An 11,548-nucleotide genomic window follows, 5' to 3' on the forward strand; every position below is an offset into this window, starting at 1 on the left:
TATTAGCCTAGTGCATTCACTGTTGGGCTAGACAGTGTACTATCCGACTGCACGCTACAAATCATTACTGTACTCTAAATTGGATTATCTAAGCTGTGCGAGCTCCCACTCCATATAGATCTTTACAAAAGTGCCTATTTTGGAATTCTTTGCAAATCATAACATTGCGATATCCTAAGGGTTCTGACATAGTCAACCCATTCTATGTTTAATTTCACAGAGACTGAAATAAAGGCCAAATGCCTGGTGGGGTGGGAGGGGTACATCAGTGGTTGATAAGCATTGTCAAAGAAACAAAAATAGAGCAGATATAACTTATGGATATTTAGGACGGTAAAAAAATTGCTTAATTGTTGCACCCATTGTACACTTGTACATCTTGTAATGCCTCCTTTATAAACTAAAAAATCAGAACAAAGAGACTACACATTATTCCCAATACCCACTAATCTCAAGATAAAACACATGGCTTATAAGATTAAAAAAATCAGCACATAGAGGGTACACATACCTGTCTGTCGTATCTGAACCTAAAAGAAGATAAACAGAAATCAAAGTAAATAATGAATTCAGAATTGGAAATAAATAGCATTAGCCTACTCACGTACCCCAAACCTTTCACAGTGAGAGATCTGATCTAAAACATCCTGGTACCAAGTGTGTACATTCTTGAAGAAGAAAAGTGATTCAATGACAAAGTTACATGCATGGGATTGCCTCGTGAGTTAATATGACAGTAAACATTAAGTTCACAATGATTTTGAGAAAATAATCTGTAAATTGCCATTTTCTTGAAATTTGCATATGTATGCTTTGATTGAACACACTTTAGAATTGCATTTCATGGCTCAGTTAATATACTCGGGCACCATGTCAGTACATTCATAAATATTGTTGAAGATTTGTATAACCTGTCCGTGGGAACCTACTTCCCTTCTTGGTTCTTCCTATGAATAACCACTAGGCAGGTGGAAGAAATCCTTAATTTCATTGTGTTTGAATTTACATTGACGACAATGAAGTGGCCTGGGGCCACTAATGGCTGGTATACCCTTTCTTCTCCAAAATCCCAAAGGTTGGCTCCTTGTTTCTCCCTTTTTAATTTAGAACATTCTACACTTAGTGGCTGAAATAATAGTTGTATAGCCCTACTGCGTTGGGCTATACCGGTTGTTAAAAGATTAAAATAATAATTTGGTTAATCTGTATTGATTGCATTGCTTTCAACTGTGGGACCAGTGTTTCTGGTCTAAGTACATAGCCATATGACAACGCCTATGAATAGGTGGTAGTGTCCATATTACATGGCTGATCCTTGGTCTATTATGGTAGCACCTTAGGGCTGCATGACATTGTGAGGCTGCAGGTGGGCATGGGAAACAGTACTAATGCATAAAGGCTGCATCTGGCAAAAAGGGCTGTGCATATGCATATGACGGCATAGCTGGCCCATTGGTGACGTCAGCACCTGTTATTTACCTTGAACGATAAGCTCTGTAGACAAGGAGGCTTTCCCTGAGGTGTTCTTTACCACGCACGTGTACGTTCCAGCATCAGCCAGACGGACATCTTGAATTTCCAGAACGTGCAAACCAGACTTCTCAACCATGTTGAAACGATCACTTTGCTGCAACTGTACATCGCCCTGAAGCAAAAGATAACAAAATGCAGTTTATAGAAACAGCCCCTTATTCAAGCGGTGGCGCAACAAAACCGACTGGAGGTGTATAATCCACTGAATGAGTGCAACAGTCGGCTTGCTTTGTTTTTACCCGCAAGGCTGGCACTCAATCGTATTAATCATATGAATGAATGAATGAATGAATGAAATTGTTAGGCGCGCACAGTAGGGTAATTTGGGGGAGTCACAGAGGAACCAAATGCGAGAAAATAACCACCACACCATTAACTCACCAAATTATTAAACAAATAGCTAAATCCACGGAAGCAGATAAGGCACTACTTCCTTTACAGTTCAAAAGGAGTTTTAGTTTTTTTTATACGTTTATATTTGTCAGCCTTTCGGATCCTCTTTCTTTATTTTACTTTCTGATGACACTTCCTTATTTCCTGTGATGTCAATGGTATAGACAACGAGTGTTGTCTGTTTCGCTGGTGTGTTCACAGAGGGTTCCTTTGAGAGGAACAGCTGGTAGTATTCGCGAAATTGCTGGCACTGGCAAGCCTTTATTTTATCAGGCAACCAAGAGTTTGTTTTAAAAGCCAACTCTGCCTCAATGGGCCTCTAATGAGTACAGATTATGCTGTAAGGCAGTGACAGTGTAGGAGACCCAGATAACAGAAAATCGACATATCAGAATTAATCTAACACAACAGAAATAGAGTTACAGATGAAAAGAAAGCCACGACAAGCTAGCTTTGTTCCGACTTGATGTTTGTCAACAAACCGACTTGATGTTTCAGTACCCGTTGCTGACTTGAGGAAAACATGACATATGTTAACGTCCTTCCCAGGCTGTGAAATTAAGGGGCATCTGAAGGTGAGCCATGCAAAGCAGGTACTGATTGGCGCTTTGTATAAATTCATCCGTGATAATTTAGTAGTCAACGAGGGATTGTGTTATACGACTCAGCCGCTAGATGTCAGTGTTGGTTCAGAAGCAAAGGATTATTGAGGATTCAATATATAGGGCCCGATGTAGGTCGCCCAATACCGGTCAGTAACGTTACCGACCGGTATTTGGCTTTTGACATGTAGGTGGCTCGGAATTAACAGAATCGGTATATTTACAGATTCGGTAAATTTACCGCTTCAGTATTTTTCCAATTCGGTAAATATACCGATTCTGTAAATCTATATGTAGGTGGCACAGTTTGCAGTGCCACAGGCCCTTAGGAATTCTTAATTTACCACCCAATACTATTGAGTGGTAAATTAAGAATTTCTGTGTACATGCACATCTGTGCATGTACACCTGTGCCATAAGGGCATGTATGTGTGTCACATGGCACACAAGCCCGAAACAGGGGTGCAACAGGGTGTCAAAGTGACACCCTGTCCCCCTTGGCAATTCGGTATTTTACAGATTCTGTAAAATACCGAATCTGTATTTGCCAATGATTCCTATGGGCTTCAAGGCCCATAGGAATCAATGGCAAATACCGATTTGGTAATTACCGAATCGGTAAATACCGAAACTTACCGATTCGGTATTGAATTCGGTAAAAATATCCACATCCCGATTGCCAGTTCATAAATACCGAATCGGTATGACTTGATATTTAAGAATCGGTAATCTGGGATTACCTACATCGGGCCCATAGTCTTTTACTTCCAACCTATGTCAGCACTATAGCGAGTTGGCGGAGGTTCTGAATCGGGAAGGGAGCAAACCTTTAAAATGGTAGATTGTTAAGCAATGTAGACCCTCTCTTAAGTAAGTGACACTAAAAACCTAAACAGAGCAAACTTTATAATTGGTGGGGGAATCCCGAAAGGAGGAGCTAGAGCGGGAGAGACAGAGTGGTAGTTTGAGAGAGTGACTCAGTTTTTCACTACACAGTGAATGGAGAATCTCAAAGTATGTGAAGATGCTAAACATAATCAACTGTAACCAAAGCCCCTCCTCCTTCTTCCCTTCCCTGACTTTCCAACTCTTCCTCTAGTTAGTAAACTAAAGCCAAGAGAGAGATTGGAGCAGTTTCACTGTGTCCCTGCAGGGGCGCTGCAGTTCAGCAATCCTTCCTTCAGCTTCTTACTGTAGGTTTGTAAGTAAGAGTCCCACCTACACGCATAAGAGATAAACACTCCCGTTGAGACTTTATGAAGGCTGAGGTGTAGTGTTTGGAGAAGATCACCTCCGCTGTCATTCTGCTGGCATATCTCTAGTCCCTCTACATCCATGCATGATGAAAACCTGTTGCTACTATGCCCTACAATACATCTATCAGGGTGAGTAGTGCTATCGTTTTAGAATAAAACCATTCCTAAAACCAGTAACAGAGTTTACATTGGCTGAGAAAGGCAACTGTTGCCACATATAGTTTATTTTTTATATAGAACCTGAGGTGGACTTTTTTCTCCATCACCTTCTGACTCAAGGCAACACTTGCAATGTGCAACCTAGCTGAGAAAAGGTATTTAAAGTGACAACCACAGAAAAGGAAGACTATACTTTAAATATGCATGATGGGAAGTCGGGCACGGAAAGGGTAAGTCATCTTGTCAGAGTTCTTGTGCAGTTGACAGAATAAATGAGACCCACTCAGATTCTAGGGGAATTATAGAATTGATGCTTGTACAGAAGTTTTAATGAAACTTGTAAGACAACTAAAGCAGCAAAATTAAGATTGCCAGTACTCGCTTGCTGGATTGTACTCAAAGGGTCCTCATTTTGAAGCCTTGTGGCACTAGTTTAAGTAGAAAAAAATTCAGGAGACTTTTGGCTTTATGTGGTATGGAAAATCCTAGACTTTTTGGAGTAGGAACTGACTAGTATTTCCTCCATCAAGTTATCTAGTATGGCGGAGAAAATGTTGCCAGTGAATCCTACTCTGGATTTAGCACTTTCTTCACTAATTGCCGGAGTTCACACCCCCAACTTTTTCCAGTGCTAGCCATCATTTAAAAAAATATTTTGCCCTGTACTGTTGCACACCAAAGACATTAGGCCAGATTACGAGTGGGTCGGAATTATACATTTGATGCTATTTAACACACACAATAATTATGTGTTAAATAACTCAGCCCTTGTTAGACTTCGTCAGGTCAAATTTACAGAAATTTAACGTTGAAAAAGCAGACGGTATTAACTGTTTAATGAAACTTTTTGCATGTTAAACACAAAAATGTGCATGCCATTACCCACAAACTCGTAATAGGTGTTATTTAGCACACCCAATTAATAATGTACCCTGTGCTATCTTTATTTATCAGGTGCATTCAATAGCACCTAAATTAATTATCAGGCTTTCAGTAGGGAAAAAGCTATGGAGGCCAAAAGGATCTAAATATTTACCTGTCATTGCAGATAATCCGGCGTGCTTCTTTCAACAGAAGCAAATGAAAGCCTGCAAGTTTGGATCAGCATTGGAGAGTATACTTTTTGGTGGTCATTACTTTCAAGTATTTGCCACTTTAGTTTAGATACACTTCACCTAATTTAAAAAGTGAAAAGTCTCCCAAATACCAATAGAGACTCCTCCAAAGTTATTGATTGATGAAGATAATTTGTACAGAGCAAAGCATTGCGTAGTGGATACTTTTGAGAAATGGTCAGTATTTTCATTGCATCTGCAATATAGTCTATATGCCTGCACATCTTTAGTTTGAGAACAAAAAAGCCCTAAATACAACAACTTTAAAACTTGGCGCTCATTTGTAAATCACAAAGTTAAAACAGTTGTTAATATTTGCAAATGTGGGCAGTTTTAAACTTGTAAGACGCGCTGTGTCTGGTTTGCAAGCTATGGGAGACTGCATGCATTTGACCTTGCTGCAAACAATGTGATAATTCAATAGTAATAACTGGCCCACCAGACCATAAAGCAGGGCCACAAACATAAAAAACAGCCCATCACTGACCTGTCAGACCATCCCTCCTGTCACTGAAAAAATGCACTATAAACCAGCCCAACCATGATATTGACAGCACAATTAAAAAAAAATAGCACTATGTATTCTTCACAGGTTAAGGCATCAAAAGAGCAAGAACATTTACCCAAAAAGTCATAAATCAGCAACCAGCAAAAGAAGTCCATCAAAGAACACACATTGGGTCTTAATTACAAGCTACATTTCCCATATGCACTAAGAAGATTAGTTCATGGTCCCAGCACCAAAGCCTGATGGGAACACAAATGGGACAATTTAAATGTCTTCAAAATTCCAGGACCTTGATAAGCAGCCCATTTAATCATAAAAAAATGAACGACAATAGATGAAGGGGCTGACCTAAAGTCTACTCTCTGTACTTCTTACTGACGGTATTGAATAATTGATAACATGAAGGAATTCAAAAACCTAAGCCGGTCTATAGCCAGACCTACAATAATGAAATAAGTGTGGCTGCCTTGACCCTATGATCCAAGGTGGCTGCAGAACCTTCTGCTTATATGTGCACACATGATATTTCTACAGACAGGAAGCTATACTGCATCAATGGGGACACTGGGCATAGCAAAATTACTTTCTTAAAAAACACAATATGCAATTTGAGGAAGATGGACACAAGGGTGATTTGATCAGTGTTTATAGGCAGTCTAATCCAAGGTAATCAGAATCTGTATCTGACCCTCTCAGACTTCAGCAGACGTAAGATGTGGACACGTGTAGCATTGACGAGCTCATGGAAGGGATTCTCAACCATCTATTCAATGTCACTCTGGATTGCTATGAGGTGCAGACTTTGCAATTCATCGGTGAGATTTACTTACCATAAACCAGTTTACTTGAGGGGGTGGCCGGCCGGTTATTTTACAGGAGAACTTTCCCATTTGTCCTTCTTTGACAATCACTTTACTGGGCTTGGTGACAAACTTTGGTGGACTTTCACCCCAAATGCCTGCCTTGTTTTCCACCGTTGGACCCAAAGGTCGCCCTCTAGAACACAAGCATGAAAGCAACTTAAAATATGACAGTATTCAAATTATAGCTATTATGTCTTGCATTTAAAATTTATCAATTTACAGTTCACCAACTGAAGAACATCAATATAAAGTGATGCATCAAAAAAGCACGTTGTAGCAAACAATGGACATAAAATTACACATTATTTCCTTTTTTTATTTTAAATTTTGTATTTGCCAAATGAAAAAAAAATACAAAGCAAAAATCAAGTCGACACCTGCCCTCCCACCCCCACCCCCAAATACCCAAGCAATATACACAGAGTTAGGCACTTGATGGCAAACACAAAACAAAACAGGAAGAAAACCAGCGGTCACAATTTACAAAACCAGTTTCTGCAAATAAGGTACATAGAACTAAGGAGTTCCAACAAGAGAAAAACTTGTAAAAAAAGAGCCAGGAGAAAAAAAGAAAAACCAAAACAAATTTGACAAACGGTAAAGAACATACCTTTCAAGGAGCCCTGCTTCTATATCTGGTTTAGCCACAATGTAAGAGGATCCCATATAATTAGGCCTTTTCTTTTTCCCTGTATGCCTTTCTTTGCATAGATGGGTTTCTCAAGATGGCATGTCGAGACCAATGGGGCCAACCAGTGGAAAACAGTGGGGTATTTATATTGATCCAAACAGAAGCTAAACAGATACGAAAAACTGTCATAGCAACAAAATGAAATGCTCCACACCTTTTCCGACTAACCTTGTCTTGAATCCCCAATAGAATAGTCGTTGGGGTTAATTCGACATCAGTAGAGAGAACTTTCCCAAGAAAATCCTGTATTTTAGTGAGGAGAGGAATAAGCTTAGGGCATGTGGCAAACATGTATTGAGTCTGCCCTGTATTCCGAGCATCTAGGACACATTGTCCCTTTCCCAGTCCCCCATTTTGCAACCCGGCTCGGTGTGATATACAAGAAGAAAGCAGTTTAAAAAAATTGCGCCTGTAATTTAGTTGATAACAAATCCTCTTGGGCAGATCTTAGAGCGCAGTAAAAGATGTTATGGGGGATCTCCAATTTGGAATGCCACTTGCCGGCTATCTTGAGAAGATCATCAGGCATTCGGCTGTTCAGTGCTGAAGAAATTGTTCCTATCCGGGGTAATGCAGGGGCTTTTAGCTTGTCGAAAAGATCTATTTGCCCAAATCCTATGGTACCCCCGGCCTTTCGGGTTCAAGAAATCTCTAATAGCAATGTACTTAAAGGTAACTTGGTCCCGTAGGTTGAATTGGGTTTTTAGATGGATAAATTACTTAATTCCATCAGTGGTAATCAAATCGCCTAATTCTTTGATTCCCGCATTGTGCCAATCCTGTAGATAACAGCTTCGAAAAATATCCGGCAAGTTGGGATTCAAAAAAAGGGAGAATAATAATTCAGATGACCTAGTCCGTACATCTTACGATAGTCGGAAAACACCTTGAAAACACCACCCAAGGTCTTAAACCTGACAGGTTTGTAATAGCCTACGGTCACTTGATGCCAAAGGCATCAGCGCACCTCCTCCCCAAGCAGTAATAAAAAGGGAGACGGAAGCCCTGTGTTTGGAATAGAGGAGTGTTTGTATAGTAAATCCAGACTGTACTGCAAAACTGAGGCCCAATATTATAGTCTCATATTGGAGAGTGCCCATCCACCCCTCTCCCTCGGTATGGAAAGTGTCTTGAAGGCTTGTCTAGGCTGAGAATATGCCCATATAAATTGCAAGAAGAGTTGTTCAAATCTTAAAAGCATGGTCCTATTGAACTCGAAGGGGATGGCCCTGAAAAAGTAAAGTAGCTTTGGGAAATAAGTCATCTTGATGACATTGCCTTGTCCCACTATAGTCAAATGCAAGTTGTTAATCCGATTGAGCGCTCTCTTGGTATCAACCACAAGTGGGATTAGATTTTCAGCCACAATCAAATCAGTGTTTGCAGCAACGGTCACTCCCAAGTATTTGACTTTAGGAACTACCAGACTATCTACCCATTTGGTTTTATCATTGAAAATAATCTGGGTTTTATTTTTGTTCATAGCATACCCCGAGTTTTTTCCAAACTCTTGAGCCTCCTCCTCCACCAGATTCCGAAATAGCGCTTTCGGGATCTGGTGTAGTAATAGGCAGATCAGCGGCATTGGCCATAATTTTAGTGTCCCACCCAAATCTACTCACTGGCATGATTGCATGAATATTTTCTATTTTTTTAATCAATGTGTCGATGTAAAGAGCAAAGAGCAATGGAAAGCAAGGACACCTTTACCGGGTACCCAGTGAGATTGGAAATTGTTCTGTTAATTTACCATTTAGAAATACACTGGCAGTAAGTTTAATATAAAGAGATTGAATTGCTTGAATTAGCTTTGGCCCAAAGCATATTTTCTTCATAATGTCCCATAAAAACTGCCAGGAGACCCGATCAAATGCTTTTTCTGCATCCAATAAAGTTAACGCCATCGGGTCTCCTAGTGTCTGAGCTGCATCGAACAAGGTTATGACCCTTCGTATGTGTTCGGTGGTGCCCTTCCTAGGGATAAACCCGTGCTGCCAAATGGACACCAGGGGTTCAATCCTCAAGGAGATTCTTATTGCCAAGACTTTAGAAAAGATCTTTGAATCACAGTTTATAAGAGTGATTGGTCTGTACGAGCCCATTTCGAGCAGGGACTTAAACTTTTTTGGGAAAATTATAATTTTGGGGAGGGACCAGGAGGGAGGAGAGAGCTCCCCATTGAAAATAGAGGCTACCAATAAGGTAAAGTGGTCCTTTTTTGGGGAGCAAAGATCTTGTAAAACTCGAGTGTAGCATGAGCAAGATGGAGTCAGCGTGAGCCCATGTCACTTAGCTGCACTCGCTGTTCCGATTGGTTTTGGCTGTGCAGACTGTCGCAGGATGCGTGGAGAGAGCCGACCCATATCATCTGGGATCGGCTTCGCTATCCAGCTCCAGTTCGTCGAGGCCAGGCCGGGCTTTGCTTGTGAACGCAGGGTGTTTGGTCTTTCCGGCACGCTCGGGAGGCTGACACACTGCCGATCTTCTGGATGTGTTGTGGTTTCGGCAGTTCCTACGCTCTCCCTCGACCTGTCAATACGGTGAAGGGAAAGCTCAGTGCTAATCGGATCATGACGATCAGGGACACCAAATCCAGTAGAGGCGGTAAGGCAAGAGTGGCCCAAACTAACGCTGCCTGTGGGGACACCGGAATGACTGATAACCCCTCTAAAGGGAAACAGGAGGTTCCTAAGAAGCCTGCAGGGAGAGGGGGGGTGCTTTGAAAGAGAACACCAGACAACAGCTCCCTGTAGCAAAGCTTTTCTCTGGAGTTAAGGCACTTAACAGTGACAGCTTGCTTGATCTTATATATCCCCCCCCGCCAGAGAGCGATTCCAAGAATTCAGAGCTGGCAGGACCAAGGGATCTTAACCTCCTGCAGTGGACAGATATCTCAGGGGCAAAATGCTATACAACTCAAACTATGGAAACGGCACCCCCCAGTGGCAAAACAGGTAGCGCAGACATTAACTTCCAATTCTTTATAGAAAGCAATGGGGATCCAGGGAGAATAGGAGACCTAACGACCTTTGATTTGGCTGGTCTCACACCAGCTCTTGCTGCCCCAAGTTTGTCAGAGGGTGTGCTTAAACTGCCCTTGGTTTGTACTGACAATTACATTTGTAATTTGGAAGCTAATTAGGGCCCTCTAGCCCCGTGGACCCCGGAACCACCTGGTGAAATTTTTTATTCGTTTTCAGATTGTACTGGCTTGACCACAGAGGGGGGTAGCTCTGTCTGTAGCGAAGACAATAGCTCTGGATCTCCTAAAGATACTGGAACTGTGCAGCCCTGAAAGAAAATAAGAAGCAAAACCTAAAGGCGCAGCCAGCTAAAGTGGGATTATTCCAACTCACAGATATCCTACCTCCTTGACGAGGATGCCACTCAGACGGCATTCTGGAAGAAGTCAAAACCTGCAGCAGATGCCTCAGTAACAACCAGGGGGATGGGTAAATGTGCCTTCAAGGGATTTATTCAGTTGAATGATTAGTTTATTTTAAGCTAACATTTGGGAGCAAGATGGAAGATGTGCGTGCTAATTGATTTCTTTCAACTCGTCATTTCTTTTAGGCAATTTCTTGTAAATGGGTACAACTCTGTTTAAGAGCGAACAATCATATAGAGTAAATCTCAAAGAGGTGTATAGAACAGACAAAACAGGTGTATATATGAAAGTACTAAATTTTATATTAGAATTTTTCAGGGTACTTGTATACAATACATACAATCAAGCAAGAAGGTAATTATTATGCACTTGAAACCTTCACTGTAACAATTGCAACACTTTTTCTTAAAATAAACCACAAATCAATATCAAAGAAAAAAGTGTATAAGTCGACGTTTCGGTCTCTAGTTTTGCATTAGTGAGACCATCTTCAGGACTGTATTGTATTGAGGTTGTAGACCCCTAGAGACAATCAGACCAACTTGACTCAATTTCTTCAAAATTGGGGCGCTGGAGATGTGCAGCTCTTAGTGGCCCTTGCAGCAGTGTGTTCATATTTTATTGTGTGTCGATAAAAACTTCTCAGACTGGAGGGGAAATTTCGGGATTCATACGAGTGTAGAACTAGAGATGGACTTATCAATCTTAATTACAACCGAGCCTTCTTTAGCCTCTATTTTGGCCTCAATTAGGGAATTCCAGGAGGAGGTCCGCTAAGAAAACCACTTGGCCAAAGGGGCTGCTAAAAAACTACAGGGGGGTATGAGAAAGCTGAACAAAATTTGCATTGATGTACGTGATAGTGTCACTACGGTGGAAGGTCGCACGGAGAGCCTGGAAACTGAGGTTCTTACTGAACAAAGCTCTTCTAATGCTGCTTGTCTGACAGACTTAATCGCTAAGCTGGAAGAGCAAGAAAACCAACAGCGTAGGAACAACCTGCACTTACTTGGTATCCCAGAAGTAGTTGAGGGTGACGA

The 11,548-nt window shown here is 41.2% G+C and overlaps 1 protein-coding gene across 1 annotated transcript; it reads right to left on the reverse strand.

The window, feature by feature from the left end:
* Positions 1-511: 511 nt before the first annotated feature.
* LOC147665090 (myosin light chain kinase, smooth muscle-like) lies at positions 512-7,095 on the reverse strand (the record flags this gene model as incomplete). The annotated part of the gene is made up of 4 exons (XM_086949768.1): positions 7,040-7,095; positions 6,397-6,562; positions 1,480-1,645; positions 512-530 (listed from the first exon to the last, which is right to left on the reverse strand). Coding segments are annotated over exons 1-4 (407 nt in total), but the record flags the coding sequence as incomplete, so codon positions are not given.
* Positions 7,096-11,548: the final 4,453 nt, after the last annotated feature.

The sequence above is a fragment of the Lissotriton vulgaris genome, unplaced genomic scaffold (genome assembly GCF_964263255.1).
Source record: "Lissotriton vulgaris unplaced genomic scaffold, aLisVul1.2 SCAFFOLD_11838, whole genome shotgun sequence".
Taxonomy (NCBI): Eukaryota; Metazoa; Chordata; class Amphibia; order Caudata; family Salamandridae; genus Lissotriton; species Lissotriton vulgaris.